Source organism: Oreochromis niloticus, linkage group LG15 (assembly GCF_001858045.2).
Source record: "Oreochromis niloticus isolate F11D_XX linkage group LG15, O_niloticus_UMD_NMBU, whole genome shotgun sequence".
NCBI lineage: Eukaryota > Metazoa > Chordata > Actinopteri > Cichliformes > Cichlidae > Oreochromis > Oreochromis niloticus.
Window position 1 is genome coordinate 39021834 of NC_031980.2, and position 20256 is coordinate 39042089.

At 46.4% G+C, this 20256-nt stretch overlaps 2 protein-coding genes across 4 annotated transcripts; one reads left to right on the plus strand and one right to left on the minus strand.

The window, feature by feature from the left end:
• The first annotated feature begins 401 nt into the window (after positions 1-401).
• Positions 402-6214, plus strand: dytn (dystrotelin). Its single transcript, XM_025898942.1, has 15 exons — positions 402-789; positions 1938-1969; positions 2502-2576; positions 2869-3067; positions 3189-3274; positions 3377-3456; positions 3523-3594; positions 3664-3827; positions 3902-4013; positions 4342-4475; positions 4552-4711; positions 4801-4847; positions 4970-5111; positions 5194-5617; positions 5915-6214. Exons 2-15 carry the CDS (start codon positions 1951-1953, stop codon positions 6001-6003), a joined length of 1803 nt encoding a protein of 600 aa, XP_025754727.1. The 5' UTR covers positions 402-789; positions 1938-1950; the 3' UTR covers positions 6004-6214.
• On the minus strand, positions 6016-20130 carry zdbf2 (zinc finger, DBF-type containing 2). Of its 3 annotated transcripts, XM_013266433.3 has the most exons (13): positions 19711-20130; positions 17257-17326; positions 16989-17149; positions 16554-16638; positions 16352-16386; positions 16232-16262; positions 16052-16148; positions 15817-15971; positions 11301-11841; positions 11109-11225; positions 10688-11034; positions 7535-7697; positions 6016-7463 (listed from the first exon to the last, which is right to left on the minus strand). In XM_013266433.3, exons 4-13 carry the CDS (start codon positions 16562-16564, stop codon positions 6672-6674), a joined length of 2289 nt encoding a protein of 762 aa, XP_013121887.1. In that variant the 5' UTR covers positions 16565-16638; positions 16989-17149; positions 17257-17326; positions 19711-20130; the 3' UTR covers positions 6016-6671. The 3 variants fall into 3 exon arrangements, with proteins under 3 accessions (XP_013121887.1, XP_013121889.1, XP_019210210.1); XM_013266435.3 differs by lacking the exon at positions 17257-17326; XM_019354665.2 differs by lacking the exons at positions 16989-17149; positions 17257-17326.
• Positions 20131-20256: the final 126 nt, after the last annotated feature.

The following is a 20256-nucleotide window of genomic DNA, read 5'->3' on the forward strand; positions in this document are numbered from 1 at the left end:
TGTTATTTACATATGGCCTACTAATTATCCTTATTGCTGTTGTAGAGAGGAGCGGTGCTTCAAAGGATAGTTGCAGATTTCTGTCAGAATCTGCAGATTATACAGTACAAATAAAATGTTCACATTTCTCCAATGCTGTCTTCCCAACAGTTTCACTAACATCTACACTGGATGGCCAGGAAGCGTTCATGTCTTCTCCGGCGCTTCTCCGGCGCTGATAATTGCCGTCTGTCTTGTGTCAGTGACGTAAAAGACGGATTTAATGCAACATGACCATTCAAAGAGCAGTCGCTTTCTAAAACATCAGATGTGTATCGGATTCAGTACCACATACGAAAGTGACCTAGGTTGGATTTGAAAATATTGGATTTGTGCTGTTTACACTGTCATACCATGATCGGATATGGGTCGCATAGGGTCAGAAAAGTCGGATTTGATCCGCTTTCGCCTGCAGTGTGAACGTAGCATAAGTTTCTCTGGCAGACATTCATGAACGTCTCTGAGCTTCACCAAAGGCTGATGGCTGGGTGTTGGCACCCTCTCATGTCAGAAGCTCAGACTGCATGACTAAAGCTGTGACTGGCTGGGAATCGTTAGTCGGAGCTTAAATAAGTCATGAAGCTCTGACAGGCAGCTGATGTCACACTCTGCTGGCTGCGGATTGGTCCACAGGCAGCAGGTGAGCAGCAGGTGTGCTGACACCTGAAACCTTCATCCATCATTCAGCAGCTTCACTTTGTGTCTTCAGCGGCAAACGCTTGGGTTTCAACTGGGACGGAGTGAACGGAGGTGAGTCTGTTTCTACTTAGACTCTACTGTCTGTGTCTTTGTTTCTATGGTTCTCACTGTCAAACTCTCTTCCTCCTCCTCCTCCTCCTTCTTCTCCTCGTGGATGATACAAGAGTCCACCACAGTCTGGAGTATCCCTGCTGATCCAGGAGCAGGGTTAGCTAAGAAAACAAAGAGAGCTAAAGTCTGACTCAGTTACCATGGTTACTGACCTGCTTCTTGTCTCCTCCTCCTCCTGAGCCCAAAGTCTGATCCTCGGTTTATTCTTGTGCTGAAATCATGAGAGGATTTCAGATCTACATTCGTTCTTCGATGAGTTCCTGGCCGAGTGTCACTGTTTTTGTTTCATAATCTATAACTAATGTGAGCATCACTCTGACCTCACATCTCCATAAACACCACGACACAGCAGAGCAGCACGAACTTTGTGCTTTTTATTCACAGCATGTGCAGTACACTTTAGTAGTATTAGTAGTGTATGCAGTACACTTTGGTAGTATTAGCAGCATTTGCAGTACAGTTTGGTAGTATTAGCAGCATGTGCAGTACAGTTTTGCAGTTTTTGCAGTAATCCAGTGAGGATGATCAGAGAGGAAACATGGAGGATAGCAGTGTTAGAACTCGTCTGTTTAAGTATTGTGATGCTATTTAAATGATCAAAACTTTATTAGTTTGAGTCCTGCAGAGTTTCCTTGCCTGCTCTGTGGCACTGATGATTCTCACATCTCCACCCATCTGAAACACAAGTTTGTTTGCTTTGTGTTTTTTTTTTCTTTCTTTCTATCCCCCCAGCGCACAAATATAACTGAACTTCTGTAACAGAGTAACCACATACCTGTAATCTGATTACTGATGAATGTAATGTGAATACTTTGGAACAGCCTTTGAGTTAGTCTGAGTCTCTGTGAACTTCATAAAGCATATAAATTCATACATGAATGACTTAAAGTATTATTCATGAACCTAAACAAACAGTCAGCACTTTAAAACAAACTGAAGTCACGGCAAACCTAAAGTTTCTTTTCTCTGTTGAATTAAACTCCGACTTTAATCATAATCAATCATTAATCACTGGCAATAATCATAATGTTATCAAGAAACACAAAGAGCTGCTGACTGATCAACAATGAGCTTATTCTGTGTTTCAGACTGAGTCTCGTCATGGATCCAGACTCCATTGGTAAGATCGCCTCACTGTTCAGTGAAACCTGAAAACTGTTGAGCTCAGGTTCAACTACATGTTTAAAAAACAAAAGCCTGTGTGTGAGGAGGTGACAGCAAACAGAAACAGAATAGAGACAGAATAGAAATATGTCTGTCCTATGTTCTGTTCGTTAAGGTCATTATCCTGAAAGTAAGTGTCACACTGTCTTCAATTACATGCTCAGAGCAGGGTGTTTGTGTAAGATGATCCCCGAGTGCTGCCTGACAGGTGAGTTTGAGCCTGAGTTCAGGGAGGATGGAGGAGCTCTGATAGCAGTCTGAATGAGATCCTTTAACAGTGCTGATGGTCGTCATAAGACTCAAACATCTTTACTACAAACAGCTTACTTTCATGTATTTGTACACACAAACAATATATATATGTACAAAGAGTAAGAAGAAAATACAGCCTGATGTGCATGAACCTGAGCATTGACACAGAGACGATGAAGCTCACACAGATGTTTATGTTCACCAGTGTTTACAGATCTTTGCTTCATCTTTATCAGAGAGTTTCAATCAAATCTGTCCATCGGTCTACAGAACCGCCATGAAGCTCCAGGCTGTGCAGAGACTCTGTCGCCGTGGGTAACAGTGCACTGAGTGTATTCTCTGTACCACATGTACTGCAGTACATGTACTATACTCTGTGTAGTAAATGTACTGCAGTACACTGAATGTACTCTTTGTAGCACATGTACTGCAGTGCATGTACTGTACTCTGCGTAGTAAATGTACTGCAGTGCACTGAATGTACTCTTGTACAGTCAGATGTTCAGCTCTAACACTGACCCTGAGAATCAGCTGACTTCATGAGCTGACCTCTGACCTGTACATGTTCAGATGTTACGGTGACGTCGCTGTGTCTGTTTCCAGTGGACACCGTGTTGGTGCGACATGTCACAGCGGCCCTCCACTCGGTGGGTGGAGCTCAGCGTGACGTCGCAATGAGCAGAGAGGAAGTGACCTGCGCTCTGAACAGGATGTTCCACAGTGCGTCACAGGAAGTGCCGGGTCATGTGACTGCGGCAGCTCCCGAGGAGACATGCAGTCTGATGTTCAGGTTGTTTGACCGGTCAGTGTACTCACAGTATCACATTACTTGTAGTACTCATAGTACTAACAGGACTGCACCCAGTCAGAGTAACAATCTGTGTGTGTGTGTGTGTGTGTGTGTGTGTGTGTGTGTGCTGCAGCAGTCAGTCCGGTGAAGTTTCAGCTCGCTCTCTTCAAACCGCTCTGATCGCTCTGTCCTCAGATAACCTGCTGCTGAAGTACAGAGGTGAGGACAATACACTGCTCTATAACAGGCCTTCACAATAAAATACACAGCCCTTCACAATAAAATGCACAGCCCTGTAGAATAAAGCTCGGGTGTTTTCAGGTCTGCTGCAGGTCTCGACAACCCCTTCAGGATCCATCAGCAGGTCTGGACTCAGGTGTTTGCTGCAGGACCTCATCCAGGTAAAAAGCTCACACTACATTTCCCAGCATGCCTCTGCTTCTGCTCTCTGTAACGTGTGTTTTCAGGTTCCTGCGGCAGTTCAGGAGGAAGTCGTGTTTGACGATTTGGAGGCGGCGGTTCAGTCGTGTTTTAAAGGGGTGAGAACACAAACGCACACCTGGCTGTGATTGGCCATCGTCATGGTAACATGTTATGTGTGTTTATAGGTGTTGACCCCAATGGTGAGCGAGCATCATCTGTTGTCATGGCTGCAGAGTGAGCCGTGTCCTTTGCTATGGTTATCCACTCTGTACCGGCTGTCAGCCAGTCACAGCGTCCAGCACAACGTCCGCTGTCACATCTGTAAGACCCGCCCCTTCACTGGGCTCAGGTGAGGTACATTTTAAACTGGAAACTAGGTAAACACAGTCCAGATGTGTGACGAAGATTTACCTATGCATTCAGGTATCGATGTATGAAGTGTGTGAACGTCCATGTGTGTCAGAGCTGCTTCCTGACTGACCGTCAGACCAGGAAACACAAAACCCACCATCCAGTGCTCGAGTTCTGCAAGCAGGTAAGAACACACGTAACAGGAGGCACAGAGAACAAAACAGGTAACAGGAAGCAGAGGGAAAAAAACAGGTAAAAGGAGGCAAAAGGAATAGAAGAGGGAACAGAACATGGAACAAAAGGCACAGGTAAGAACTCATTTAACAGTACAGATAAGAGGAACAGGTGACAGGAAACAAAGGTAACAGGAGTAATAGGTGAAAGCTTGACAGGTAAGAGGACACAGAGAGTAAGCGAGGGGTAAATTCCCACAGGTGCACATGGAGGGATAACGATTGTAGAGGAAGTAAAAACCTGTTCAGTTGTCGTCATTTTATACCATTCTATACCAGCCCACCTGGAGAGAGTCTCTAACCTCGTTCGTGCGCAGTGCTCATCACACCCTGCTGCCACTGCGATACACTCAGAGAGAAGCTAATAGGAAGAGGGTCCTATTGTGGGAGGAGCCAAGCGAGACTGAGAACAGGTGTGAAAATAACCCTTTCATAATACGACCCCCCTCGTTAGGTATCTTATTATAATTACATTTCTTTTCCCCTCAGAGCACCACCCCCTTCTGATGCCTCAACACAATTGGCTGGCTCAGCTCACAGCCCTTCCTCTGACAGGCCTGTTTCACATGACGCCTCAGAGGCTCCTCCTCCTCGCTGCTCTTCTTCATGTAAATCTCTGCAGACGGATGATGACACATCCAGTCAGCAGGTGACCTCTGATGAACTCACTGTGTACTGTGAGATCATAAAATTATGTCATAGCAACAGTCATGTGACTGTGTATGTTTGGCGTTGAAGGCAGCGGCGTTGCTGACAGACGTGAAGAACCTACAGAGGGACCGATGGTGAGAACAAAGAAAAACAGAGCCAGACAGTTTTATTAGCCTCATGTTTATGTTTGTTTGTTTGTTTTTATCTTGTTTTGTTTTAGTTTACTACCTTATGTTTGTTTGTTTTTCCCCATCAGGCTGTTGGAGCAGGAGCTGCAGGCGTTTCGGCTCACTGTCCAATCCGAGCAGGTCGTCCTGGAGGAAAGGTGCTCTGAGATGGAAGTTACGGTGGAAACATTGAGGCGGCACAATGCCCAACTGCAGGGCATGCTTACACAGGTGAGTAGATGTGGGTGGAGTGATTGGCTGATGACTGCTGTGGTGCCTCCTAGGAGTCGTAGCTGAAAATGTTCTTCTTCAGGCTCTGAACAAGATGGAGGCTCAACAACACGCCAACAACATGCCAAACAGTGCCAACATGGAGAACACGGAAAGAGGAACATTCACACCAGCTTCTGAAACTCTGAAAAACACAGAAGAAGAAACAGAGGAAGAGGAGATAGAGGATGAGTGGAGCCAGGAAGAACTTCAAACTCAAACAAACATCCACCAGGGCTCACCTCCTTCACCTGATGGAGACTATGAGGAGGAATCTGCAGGTCACATGTCTCCACATCATCCAGTAGAGCTACAGCATGGCCCTGAGGAGGCGGAGCTACAAGGAGAACGAACCAGTCTGTCTGAAGAAGAGGAGGAACATGGGCTATGTAGTTCAGAGACGCTGCTGCAGGGGACTTTAGAAGGACTGAAGGCTGCGCTGGAGACACACAAGTGGACTCAGACAGGTGAGTCACAGACAGGTGAGGCAAACACAGGTGAAGATATTTTTCCTTCTTTATAACTGAGACCGCAGCAGGACACAGAAATGACTGCCTGAGGTCAGACTCACCTGTCAGGTGACCACACAGCGGGGAGCGTACCTGTAACAGTCAGTGCATCATTTACACCTGCTGCATATCCTTTCCAGCTCAGTCTCTCTGCCAAGCCAATCAGCACAAGTCCTTTCTTCTTCATCTCTTTGATAACTTTGTCCTTCAAACACTAAAATTAATGTTACATCATGTTTCTAACTCTGTGTCCAGGTGAGAGGACGAGGGCGGAGCTACTGCAGGCTGCAGAGCAGGTGGGAGACTCGATGCTCCACCTGGTCGACGCTATGGAAACAAACTGACCAGCTGATTCGTCCAGCTTAGAAAACTTTATTTAAACATTAAATAAATGCACACATACAAAAAGTATCAAAGTTCACCTGTAGAAAAGGTACCAAAACATAACGTGTTTCTATGGAGACGTAAAGCTGCCAGGATCATCATCAAGTCATCATGTTTCATGTGATGTTTTACAAACATGAATTTAAATAAAACATCTAATTTCTTTTGTCATATTTTTGAACATTTCATCTGAATTTTGTTTACACACAATAAATAAAATCCATTCATCATTTTTACTCAAATGTTTCCCAAATAAAACTTTAAAATAATGAAATTAAAAAAAATAAAAGCTCTTCAAAATGGACAGAATAAACTTCATATTTAGATTTTTAACTTTAAAAATTAACATTTTAAAACAATCAGATTTGAAAACATCATTATGGCCAAAAGAAACCCGGCATTTAAAACACACCTGGACAGGTGAGTGACAGGCAAGTTGTAGTACAAACACAGTAAAAATGATAAATGGATTTAGTTTTCATTTTAAAATTGGCACCAGCAGGCTTCCATACACTTCTAACAGCCTAATTAAAGGCTACATTATCCAAGAATAACTGATCAATAACCCATCAATAACCAGCACGCTCAGGTTTCATGAAAAATAAGACTTTTATTTTGAAAATCGCAGCTATCGCCGCGACCTGCGGCCCCTCCTCCGGCGTAATGACAGCAATGGGGCGGAGCTTGCAGAGTTCGGGGGTTTCCTGCCAGGTCCAGCCCGGCGCAGCCCCTCCCTCCTTGGGTGAAGGGGTGTGGCCTGACCACTGGTTTGTATCTGGGAGGGTGGGGGGAGTGCCCTCTCCCTCCTAGCCCCTCTTCTGCTCTCTGACAGCCTTTCGAGGGGCGAAGCCTGAGATGTTTCGGACTGAGCAGAGTCCCTGCTCAACGTGCTTAGTAAAAGGCTGCTGCTGTGACCTTTGACCTCTGTGGGCGTTCTATCGGTGTTCAGGTCCGGGCTCAGACTCCTGAACAGCTGACGAACACAGGGCGGCGGCGGCCCAGAGGGGGCGGAGCCTCTGCACCACAGGAGGCCTCTGGGTGGGTTCTTGAGGATACGGTTGGAGGTGGGGTCGTAGAACCTGACAGGAAGTCGTTTGTATTTGACCTTTAACCTCTGCTGCTCCAGTGGGCGCCGTTTCTTTCTGCAGCGTTTGTGGGTGGAGCCTGACGCAGACACGCTGGTGGGGGCAGAGGCTGATGGGGAAGAGAGTAGGTAGACCAGGGACGTGCGTGGTTGTACAGGTGTGATGATGCTGGAGTACGACGAAGGGAGAGAATGCCACGTCGGCACATCAGGTGTCCTCTCAGCTGCCTCTGGATTGACTTGTGGGTAGTCGATGGGTGGGGCCTCGGGGGATAGCTGATGCACGGCGGGAACGACCAATCGGACGGTCTGAGTGCTGTGACTGACCTTCACCACCTGCAGGAACAGCGCAGGTGAGACCTTGTTCTTTTGCAGGAACTAACAGCGCTCTAAGTCACATGACTCACCTGACACCTGGATGCCAGTCTGAAGCTCCGCCTCCTTCCCCTCCTCCTCCTCATATACACATAGTCACCCTCGTCTGGGTCCAGCAGGGGCAGCATACCTGCATCTGGCTCCACCTCCTCAGGATCAGCATCCCCCTTCATTTTCTGGCTCCGCCTACCATACCTGAGTTTGATGACATCAGCAGAGAGAGTCATGGGTGTGGTTTACGACCTGAACATGGATTACCCGCAGAATAAAAACATAATTTTAGTGGAAAAGTTACGTGACAGCGACCACTTCAGTTCTTATACCTAAAGTATCTTAATCCAGGATACAGTGGCTTGCAAAAGTATTCGGCCCCCTTGAACTTTCCCACATTTTGTCACATTACAGCCACAAACATGAATCGATTTTATTGGAATTCCACGTGAAAGACCAATACAAAGTGGTGTACACTTGAGAAGTGGAACGAAAATCATACATGATTCCAAACATTTTTTAAAAATAAATAACTGCAAAGTGGGGTGTGCGTAATTATTCAGCCCCCTTTGGTCTGAGTGCAGTCAGTTGCCCATAGACATTGCCTGATGAGTGCTAATGACTAAACAGAGTGCACCTGTGTGTAATCTAATGTCAGTACAAATACAGCTCCTCTGTGACGGCCTCAGAGGTTGTCTAAGAGAATATTGGGAGCAACAACACCATGAAGTCCAAAGAACACACCAGACAGGTCAGGGATAAAGTTATTGAGAAATTTAAAGCAGGCTTAGGCTACAAAAAGATTTCCCAAGCCTTGAACATCCCACGGAGCACTGTTCAAGCCATCATTCAGAAATGGAAGGAGTATGGCACAACTGTAAACCTACCAAGACAAGGCCGTCCACCTAAACTCACAGGCCGAACAAGGAGAGCGCTGATCAGAAATGCAGCCAAGAGGCCCATGGTGACTCTGGACGAGCTGCAGAGATCTACAGCTCAGGTGGGGGAATCTGTCCATAGGACAACTATTAGTCGTGCATTGCACAAAGTTGGCCTTTATGGAAGAGTGGCAAGAAGAAAGCCATTGTTAACAGAAAACCATAAGAAGTCCCGTTTGCAGTTTGCCACAAGCCATGTGGGGGACACAGCAAACATGTGGAAGAAGGTGCTCTGGTCAGATGAGACCAAAATGGAACTTTTTGGCCAAAATGCAAAACGCTATGTGTGGCGGAAAACTACCACTGCACATCACTCTGAACACACCATCCCCACTGTCAAATATGGTGGTGGCAGCATCATGCTCTGGGGGTGCTTCTCTTCAGCGGGGACAGGGAAGCTGGTCAGAGTTGATGGGAAGATGGATGGAGCCAAATACAGGGCAATCTTGGAAGAAAACCTCTTGGAGTCTGCAAAAGACTTGAGACCGGGGCGGAGGTTCACCTTCCAGCAGGACAACGACCCTAAACATAAAGCCAGGGCAACAATGGTTTAAAACAAAACATATCCATGTGTTAGAATGGCCCAGTCAAAGTCCAGATCTAAATCCAATCGAGAATCTGTGGCAAGATCTGAAAACTGCTGTTCACAAACGCTGTCCATCTAATCTGACTGAGCTGGAGCTGTTTTGCAAAGAAGAATGGGCAAGGATTTCAGTCTGTAGATGTGCAAAGCTGGTAGAGACATACCCTAAAAGACTGGCAGCTGGAATCGCAGCAAAAGGTGGTTCTACAAAGTATTGACTCAGGGGGCTGAATAATTACGCACACCCCACTTTGCAGTTATTTATTTGTAAAAAATGTTTGGAATCATGTATGATTTTCGTTCCACTTCTCACGTGTACACCACTTTGTATTGGGTCTTTCACCTGGAATTCCAATAACATTGATTCATGTCTGTGGCTGTAATGTGACAAAATGTGGACAAGTTCAAGGGGGCCGAATAATTTTGCAAGCCACTGTATCTTTAACCAGGATGTTGTTGGCTACTTTTACTACCTAACTCAAACTGCAAACTTCAGGAGATTCAGGCAGGTCTCTAGACTAACTTTTTGCCATGGCTGCACTGGTGCACCAGCACAAAAGTTAGGTGCACACAAATTTTTCAACCGCATCGCTTAACGCTGAAGCTTTACATGTTCACCTTGTTTTTAATTGCTGTCCATACAGACAATATTGATTTGTAAGTGATTAACTAACAATCTTGTCAACATAAAGTTCTTTATTTGGAGCACATTTCTACAAGAGAGATAAGTTACCGTATTTTTCAGACCATAAGGTACACAGGATTATAAGGCGCATTAAGCGAAACCAAACAGTCAGATAAGTCAAACTTTACTCAACTCATTCTTCTTGCTTCCTCCACTTCTGTACCATTGATTCATTAATGTTGAATTCTCTCTCAGCTACTCTATTCCTGTGTGACTGATAGAGTTTGAAATCCACTTTGTAAGCATGTCTCTTAACAGGAGCCATTTTGGGGTCCTTATACACACACAATACGGTAATATTATGCTGAAGCACGGTACGTATTACTCTATGAGGCTTCTGACTGTGGTAGCAGTAATCCTCCAACAATCCATTAAGCGGTGCAGCTTCGTAGCTTACCAAAGTCATACTAAAGCATTTTGACAGATTTTTGAGTGCCGTGTACCACATAAAATCGTTTCGGGTCGGTAAGCACAACCAGAATTCATACATAAGGCACACTTTTGAGGAATTTAAAGGATTTTAAGTGCGCCTTATAGTCCTAAAAATAGGGTACAGAAAAAGTTCTTGTGTTAAAGTGCTTCACTGAGCTGAAATTTAAACTTAAAATGTCTTAAGATATATAAAATAAAAAGAAAGTCAAAATTAAAAGTGCCTCAAAGGCTTTGAAGTGAACTTCTCAATATCTGAACATCTTACCTTGGGCATGGGCATCTGAGAGGTCCCGACCTTGACTATCTCTGAGTGGTTTAGACCACGATATGGGCATAATGTCTGTTGTTGGCCACAGAGACTTTCAGAGTTGCGGAGACTTTGTTTTTCAACTTGAACTTAGGATTTTTTTTAGCCGCACCACTGAGAAATTAGGTCGCATTTGCGACCAACTTGGTCGCACTCTAGAGCCCTGCCAGGTAAGCTCAACTAGCTTTAGGTAAGCTCAGCTGACTTCCTGTTTCCTGTGGATTGTAATACTGGCAGGTTCTGGCTCACCTGGCGAGGGACTCGGTGTCGAAGTAGCAGATGAAGCGCCCGCCCCTGAACTGTCTCACCAGCCTCTCCACCTTCTCCTCGTCCTCCTGCTGGATCTGGGTCCAGGTCTTCCCCCTAAAGGATTCTGGGATACGCTCCGGGGCGGGTCTCACCTCCTCGATGGGTAAGGTCCAGAACCCCTCCTCCTTCCTGTCGCCCAGCCCATGGAGGGCAGAGTCCAGCTGCTGTGAGTACACTCTATCTTCTACGTCCACCTGCGCGTCCATCAGATGGCAGAGGTCCCGCCCCTCCGCCTGACTCACCTGCGCAGGTGTGTCACTGAGAGTTCGCGCTCGTTGCAAAACCACCTGCAATGTGACATCAGTGATCAGTGTCTGCGCTTGTTAGGACACGCCCAATTCTTCCCTGGACCCACAGGTACCTGCACAGGCGAGTCCCAGTCTTCACTCTGTGTTTCCATGGAAACAGGGAGGCTTAGCTGGAAGCTGTCTGTATCATCTTGGCAGGAAATGGCACCATAACAGCACCTTTGAATCACCTGCAGGTGGAACAGAGAGACTGGTTGACAGGAAGTCCACCTGGGAACCATCAGTGTGCTGGAACAGGAACTAACCTCCTCGATTGTCTGGTCCAGAGGGTCCGTGTGGTCTGAGGAGAACGCATCCTCTCTGTGGGCCTTCCTCCTCTCCCTCTGCCAGGTGAGCCAGGACCTCTCAACTGGACCAGGCCTGTGGTCTGTGGGGGTCAGGTGGGGTTGGGGGCCATGGCCTGGACCTCCAGGGCGCTGCGAGGAGGACGAGGACTCACTGGTTTTCCTCCTGTTCGTCTTCCTATGGGCTTTCCTATGGACAGGGGGCGGAGCCTCCAACTGAGAGGCCGGCACTCTGCGGTAAAGAGAGTGGGTGTGGTCAATAATCCCTTCGTCCTGCTCTCTTATAGGTACAGACAGCCTCTCCTGGGCCACTCTGTTGCCTGATTGGCTGCGGGCACCATCTTCTTCCATTGGACGGGCTGGCTGACAGGAAGTGTCATCAGAGCTGGGCAGGCGTTCCCGGGTACCTTTAGACCGGCTGTCATCGGACAAACGGACTTCATCGAGCTCGGCCTTCGGCGATGGGGGGATGGAGACTGATGGGAGGTCAGTGTGAGACGGCCTGAGGAGGACAAACAATTGGACAGATAAACAAACAGGTTTGTTTGAGTTGTCAGAGGTCTGCGCTATGAAACCCTGAAGCTACCTGTCGTATCCAGGTAACTTCAGGGGTAACTGTGTAACTGTTCATTTACAATGAAGGTAGTTCCCTTAAACCTCGGGTGTCTACCTGCTAAGTCTTGCGTCATTAGCCGTCTCCGGGTACAGACTCTTGCAAACTCTAACCTCCAGGCATCCATAAAAAACAGGATTTATGAAGTTTCATGGAGCTAGAAGTTAGCAGGGACTTAAATGAAGACCCATAAATGAAGACAGAAAACTAAACAGCAGTGACATTTGTAGGGTGACTGAAGATGGACCACCTTCTGTCACCCTAGGTCAGGGGTCCCCAACTCCAGGCCTGGAGTTGGGGACCCCTGCCCTAGGTGTATTGGTGTTCTACACAGTGGCTAGGTACAGAGCTGTGGTTAGCATAATATAAACACATTAGCACAGTGAAGCTGGACGACACAGCTAACTTTTCCCCCTCAATAAAAGTTTATGTGAGACTTCCTGATGGGCAAATGCAAATGAAAAGATGCTGAGAACAGCCCAAACTTTATCTGAGATCATCCATCAGCAACATGAGGTTAGTCACTGTGTGGTCTGTCCTGATCCTCAGCTTCATGTACACCAGGGGTGGCCAACCAGTCAGAGACCAAGAGCCACTTTTTTTTACTGTGTTACCGCAAAGAGCCACATCATACGCATGGGCACACATGAACATCACCCATCCTTTCCTCCCTCTCTCTCTCACTCACACACACACACACACACACACACACACACACACACAAATACACACATCTCTGCTCAGCCAGATTTATTGTAAATGTCACACACCAACATGATAATGACAGAAATGGACTCCTACAGTACTAAAACCACAGGCCAGTCATTTTCAACAATGAACATTGTGTGCACTGTCTCACACACAAACTCTCAGTTCAAGCAAGTCCACAAACAAAAATATAATAATCTACAATAGCATTTACTTTTACAATGCATGTTGTTTAGTGGGACTTCTGGCATTCCTTGCCTTGAACAATCCTCTTCAAATCTGGCTTGTATTCCGTTGTTGCCACTCGAAGCAATTCTTTCACATGAGTGTCAGTCAGAACAGATCGATGTTTTGATTTCACATGCTTTAGGGTAGAAAACACAGACTCACAGACGTATGTTGACCCAAACATTGACAGTATCTTAAGCGCAGCTCGTTTGACATTGGGGTATTTTTCCATTGGCACACTTTTCCAGAAATCAATGGTCCCTTCCCTTAAAGCAGGTTTTAATTGGTCCTCCTCACAAAGATCGATCATCTCCAACTCAGCCGCAGCTTCATCTGTGACTAGCGGGACTTTCAAACAGCCGGTCTCTGCATTAAATGGGTCGACGAGGAACGTAATCTGTGGCCTTTTCAATTGTAGATCATGGAACCGGGTCACAAAGCTCTCGTGCAAGTTTTCAATCAGCGTTGCATATCTGGCTCTTTGCTTACTCAGGGCGGCGCTAGCGACTTGCCCGCTGGCTTTTAGCAGAGTGGGAAAATGCGTTAAATCTCCCTTTTGAATATGTGTCTTGAACAGCTTCAGTTTGTTGACAAACGCAAACACACTTTGCACCAGGTCAGGCAGCATTTTTAACTTACCCTGCAGGGTCAGGTTCAGTCTGTCCAAGTGACACAGCATGTCGACCAAAAAGGCCAGATCCATAATCCACTTGAGGTCCGAGAGCTCGGGATAGTCCTTCTCTTCCATAAACAGTTTCACGGCATCCAAAAGCTCAAAGAAGCGAGAGAGTACCTGGCCTTTTGACAGCCACCTCACAGTGCAGTGCAGCGGCAGGTCACCTGGAAGCCCTTGGTCCAGCTCAGCGATGAGATTCTTGAATTGCCTGTGGTTAAGCGCATGTGTGCGGATATAGTTGACGATTTCCATCACAGGCTTCATGACGTTATCTAAATTCAATGATTTAGACACGAGTTGCTCCATGTGGATGATGCAGTGGAAATTCCAAAAGTCAGGAATAGTTTGGTCAGCTTTGCACAGCCCCACAAGCCCGTTCACAGATCCCATCATGGCTGGTGCTCCATCCGTGGCTATTGCAGTTAATTTCGTTATGGGCAGATTTGCTTTTTCAAATGCAGCCATCATGGTTTCTTTCACATCTATCCCACGGGTTCTGTCTTTTAATGGCACACTATCCAGGAGTTCTTCTTTGATCACACAATCGTTTGACACAGACCGTGCAAATATTGCCAACTGAGGCTTGTCTTGTATATCACAACTCTCATCCAATGCGACACTAAAATACTCACATGCTTGAAGGTCAGAGTGCAACTGTGGTTCAATAGCCGTGTTAATGTCCGATATTCTGTGTTCAACAGTGTGGCGGGACAGTTGGACGTCTGACACCATGCGTTTTAATTTGTCGTTTTCAGGAGACAAGATTTCAACAACGTCACTGAGGCATTTTTTAACAAACTCCCCTTCATTGTATGGCTTTTTAGCCCGTGCAATGTTCCAAGCCAGCTGATAGGATGCGAGCGTTATGGTCTCTGACCGCTTCGTAAATTTTGGGAAAAACTGTATCTGCTTTTCTGCCTGACTTTTCAAAGTGGCCAACTCGTGCTTGCGAAGTTCAGTCCCTTTTGGAAATTCCTGGTCGATGTTAGCATGGAGTGAGCTGAAGTGGCGCTGAAGATTTGAAGCTTTGAAGCTTTGAAATGCGCTAATGATGTCTGGCATATAAGGCAGAATGGCTTGCCATTGCGTTCAACAAAAAAATATAAACTCTCCCACTCTGTTAAAAACATCCTGTGTTCATCTTCATATTTTCTTTTTGCTGTGCATTTTTTCCCTGCCATTTTAAGGGCGAACTTGCTCCTACTGGGAACTTTGCGGTATTTTCATCTCACACACATGCGCATTTGATGAAAATACCGTATTGAACTCAAGCGAAGCGAACGCGCACATTTTAATACAACAACACAAAAAATACCCAAAACACAAACACAAACTTTGATATGAACGTAAGAGCCGCATGAAACCAGGCAAAGAGCCGCGGGTTGGCCACCCCTGATGTACATGTTGAAATCTTTGTTAGCCTCAGAGTGACTCTTTTGTCATCCGCTAGAATATTTGGTGTCTGGCAAACAAGTCACAAAGCTCTGTCCACTGTTACCAGGGTCCCCTGTTACCAGGGTAACAGCGGACAGCTGATAAAAGGAGAGGAGAGGGAAGGTGGTGAGACTGAAAATACAGAAAAACAAACATATTTCAGTCATCCAAGAGAGATCCCATATACCCCATTATAACCACAGTGAGTTTCTACTACTGGAGCCACTGTGGAGTTTTTCCCTCCATTTACCCCAGCTGTCTATGTGAGAAGCGTCCACCTTTATTTACTATGGAAGAGGCTAAAAGCGATGTGAGTCAGTGAGTCAGAGAAACTCACTGCTGAGAGCGATACTGAGGCTATCCTGACATTTTCTGTGGGTAAGTGTTACGCTCACTTAATTCTGTTAGCTGTTGTTAGTTTGCATTAATGAATTTGTCTTTGAAGTAGAACTAAGATTGTTGGACATGTAGTGAACAAAGTTGTAGGATGTGACGAAGTAATCAAACAGAGGGAAAACGTAATTTTTAGGACACTCGAGCCTAACAGGAGGTGGCCTAATGTTAGCTTATAACAGCTCTTTTTGTTTAGCCGGCTTGTTGTCACGGAGACAGGACAGTCACATGTCTAATCAGCTGACAGTGACAGTACTGGTGTGGAATTCAAGCGTCATGTTTGTAGCAGGTGACACTCACGGTGACCGTTTTCTGTCACTTGAGCTGTGAAATGCCATTTTCAGATTGGTCACATGGTGCCAGCTCCGCCCCTTTCATGTGAACACAGAGGTTACAACTGTCAAAGGTCCGTCTATGTGGGTTACCTGGGGTCGTCGTAGCGATGTGGGTGGTGCTGCAGAACATCCTGGAGGAAGCGCTCCAGCAGCGTCAGTCTGTTTCTGCCGCTCGCTGAGGAGGCGGACCCTGAGCCTCTGGAGGACGCCTGGACTGAATCCAGGTGTCTGAGACTGGACAGGTGCTGGAAAAGACATACGACATGATCAGAGAGTCACATGACCTAAGGGTACGTTCAGGTTCTCCTGTGACGTGTGTGCATACCTGGTCCAGGTTCCTGTACAGGACTCTGCAGTAACCACAGTAACCCTGTCTGCTGGGCTGACACCTGGATGGGCCAGGCTGAGGCTCTGCCCACATCCTGTCACACAAACAACACATGTGACCACAGAGTTCACCTATCTCTGAAACAGAAGCTGAACACTCCTGCACAGGTACACTCACCTGCTGGTAGGCTCCGCCTTCCTCTGGTCATCTGACAGAAACACAAAGTGTGAGACAGATATCACCTGTGTGTGTGTGTGTGTGTGTGTGTGTGTGTGTGTGTGTGTGTGTGTGTTCTACCTTCATCAGAGGAGTCGGACATCTTGACTGGAGATCTGAAAACAAACAGGTGAGAGTCACACCTGTAGCTGTCAGCACACACGCAGGTAGATAGATAGATGGCGGCATGTACGGGCGTAGCGGCGTGAGAGTGGAAGTTGTGTGTGTTTGTGAGGGACTATGTGATACGTCTGGTGTGTGTGTGTCTTGTTTCAGTACTCACCTGGAGGACATGCAGTCAGTGACCTCCCTGTCCAATCACAGTGCTCCATGCTGTGACTAGTGGTAAGGTGAGTGTGTCCATGAGCCTGGAGAGACAAACAGGAAGTGCTTGATTATGGATCAGAAATCAGAGGAACACACTGGACTGTCTGATCATGTGACAGGAAGCCTCTGATTGGTCCAGGTAAACCTGCAGCGCAGACAGTCCATTATGCAGCCAGGTTGGAAACACCTAAGGGTGCTTATTTACTGCATTATACACACTCACAGCTCAGTGATGTGACTGGCTGTGTGGGGATGGGGGGCAGGGCTTGTACAGCCCTAGTGAGGGTTTGTTATGTCACAGCTCAGAGGTGATATGGGAGGCGTGGGTGTTGAGTTGGATTTATTGAGGTTAAAGGTCACAGAGCCTGAAACCTTTACAGGTGTTCCTTACCTGTAAACACTTCTAACAGCCGCCAACAGGACAGCCCCCCTGAGCTTCACGGGCCAGTCAGAACACAGGTAACCCCGCCCCCCTTGCAGAATGAGGTACTCCCATTGGCTGTTATTCTCTGTCACTCACTTTGGTCAGCCTGACGTGGGTAGGGCCAGCAGCTGTATGATTTAAAGTTAAAGAAGCAGACTGTCGGCACGGAAACCATCTGACTGCACATATACAGTCAGACACAAACACTAACACAGCATCAGCAACAGGGGCTTACCTGGCTGCGTCACCATGGTAACTGATCGGAACACCTGGTTGGGATCAGGTAATGTTTGGATTACGATCACCTGCTGAGTCAGAGATGATCCCTGATAACTGATCAATAACGTTTACAGACATCTTTCAGTAGAATGTCAGAGGCTCTTCATGAAGCTCTGTTCATCTGCTCAGAGACCTGCCGGAGGAGGCCTTTGACTCCTGCCTCGTGGTCACATGACCTGTTACACACCATGTGAGCAAGGAGGAGTCACATACATGAGCGTATATGAGTGCAGTACAGGTGATGCTGTGCTGTGATTGGTGTTTGAATGCAGGTGTGTCTGCTAATAAAATCATTCATATGTAAATCAAACAGCCTCCTGTGTGACCTGCACTTACACAGAGCTGCTGCAGTTTACTGACTGAAGAAGGACCGCTGCTCCAGGTTAACCCAGTGTTTAACCTGCATGCTTACATGAAAGGGGTGTGGCTACTAGGGCTGGGCCATATCATACCGTTCACAGTAATACCGGTATAATGTTGGGCAACGATAAGAAAATGAAATATCGCGATAGAATATGGGTAAAACGCACATGCGCAGTGCCTTTGTTTTCATACGCACATGGCCGAAAAAGCATGGCGGCGACGGAGAATGAGAAGGGCGAAAGTGGATCATTGAATGAAACAGATCAAACAGAATTGGTTTGTAAAAATGCTGCAACTTCAGTGGTGTGGAACTGGCTTGGCTTTCGTCCGTCAGCTACACAACAAAGCACTATTTTTGGTAGAGCATGCTAGCGGGCCGTCGTTATTACCGTGTTTTGGGGAAAATACAGCACACTTAAAATCAATCCTTTGATTTTTCTGAAAATCGACAGTGCCCCTTATAATCCCATGTGCCTTATGTATGAATTCTGGTTGTGTTTACTGACCTCGAACTGATTCTACGTGGTACACGGTGCTCGAAAATCTGTCAAACGTTTTAGTACGACTTTGCTAAGCTACAAACCCGCACCGCTTGATGGATTGTTGGAGCATTACGGCTATCGTAGGCAGGAGCCTCGCGGAGTGATACGTACTGTGCTTCAACATAATATTACCGTATTGTGTGTGTATAACCTCGTTTTAAGTTTTGTGGATATTATACATGGTTATGCTGAGGATATGTCGGCCAATTTCTACTGGAAATGCCTTTTGGTTAAACTATCAGCAAGGAATTTGCATTTGCACTGTTACATTTTTATATAACTTTAATGCACATAAAAACAGCTGCTTGTTAAGTGAAAATACATTGATGGGGGTTTTTTTTGCACTAATAAAGTTGTGGAGTTGTAAAGTTGTAAAGTATTTTGTCTAGTGTCAATTATATCGTCAGTTATATCGTTATCGCAAATTTTCAAATGTATATCGTGACAAATATTTTTGGTCATATCGCCCTGCTCTAGTGGCTACATGGTAAATGGACTGGTTCTTATATAGCGCTTTTCTACTTTTTCTGAGCACCCAAAGCGCTTTATACAACTAATTCATTCACCCAATCACACCCATTCATCTTCTGACCAATCTAATTGTGATTTTCAGAGTTTCAGGTCAGCTGACCTTTTAACTGATTCTTTGATTTCCAGATGTTTTCAGTGAGACTGACTGATTTCATATGAACCACTGACTGAAGCTTAGACTGAGCATCTCACTGTCACACTGCTGTGTTACTGAAACCACTTTTGTTTGTAGATCTTTATCACCATCTGATGACATCTCTGGTGTCACGCATAGGGATTATTTTCTGTGGAAGAGTCACATGACCCATGAAACACCTGTGATTGGTTCAACACTGCCAGCTCCACTGCTTTTAAGTGACCTGCGGTTAAGGCAGTGTTTATAACCAGCTTCGCGTGACCTCTGACCCTGATCGTAAAAACGTGGTTCCTAGCGCAAAGAGCATTGAGAACTACACTCAGACTCTACCTTAGGAAATCATGAGGACAGTTACCAGATGTGTTGCATTTAGATGGTGTGACTCTCTGTAAGCCCTCACAGCTCCCGTTACCATGGTAACTCTGAATAAACAAGCAATTATGTCAGTTGTTTGTAAACGAAAACCCTTTGTTTACACGGCGCCGTCGACTGACCAATCAGAGCCCTTCTCTTCCTGCGCTCTAATTGGCTACTGTCGCCTGAACCGAGCTCTAATTGGTCGATTCTGACTGAAGCTAACTAGCCGGGTGCTAACCTTCCCTCTTAAACCTGACTGGTTAAACTCACGCTGGCCCCGACTTAAACCGGACTCGCGGTAACCATGGCGACGCCGCTCGTCACGCTGCCAGTGACGTGGCTTTACCCTCACAGCAGCTGTTAGCATTAGCACCTGGCTATGGGCTAGCATGGTTAGCCCGCTAGGTGAGGCCGAAGGAGCAGATGAGTGGCTGTCTGTGGGCGCAGTGCATTCACGTCAGGGCGGACAGAAACCGTTTACCTTCAGCTGTTTGTTCTCCTTCTTGCTTTTGTTCAGTTTCCACAGATTTAAAAGTCCTCCGCCGCCGCGCGTTGCTCCCCCTTCTGTTTAAGTTCCGGTCCGACTCTTCTTCTTCGGCTCCATTCGCTGCAACACAGCGTGGGCGTGGCTCCGCCAGCAGGCCACACGGAGAAGTGCAGCCTCTACAGTCCGCGTTCCCGGGTTTAAAAAAACAAAACAACAACAACACACAAAAAGTGTGATGCGTTTCTGTCCCCCAATCACAGCCCAAGTTACACAGCTCGGGATGAACATTACTCTGAACAGATTAATACAATGATTAATGAACTAGCTCCGGTGAAGAAGCAGGCTTTAATTTGAATCCACTGAAGAGGACGCGTCGACTGAGTCTGTGCTAAATAAAGTTTCAGCTGACTTAATGGTTTAATCTCAGGCTTACTTACACTTAAGTTTAGGATCAGCTCTGAGTTTACCTGAAAGCAGCTCTGAGCTCCAGCTACTCAGTGCTACAGGCCCCTTAACCAACAGGTGTAAGTGTGTGTACAG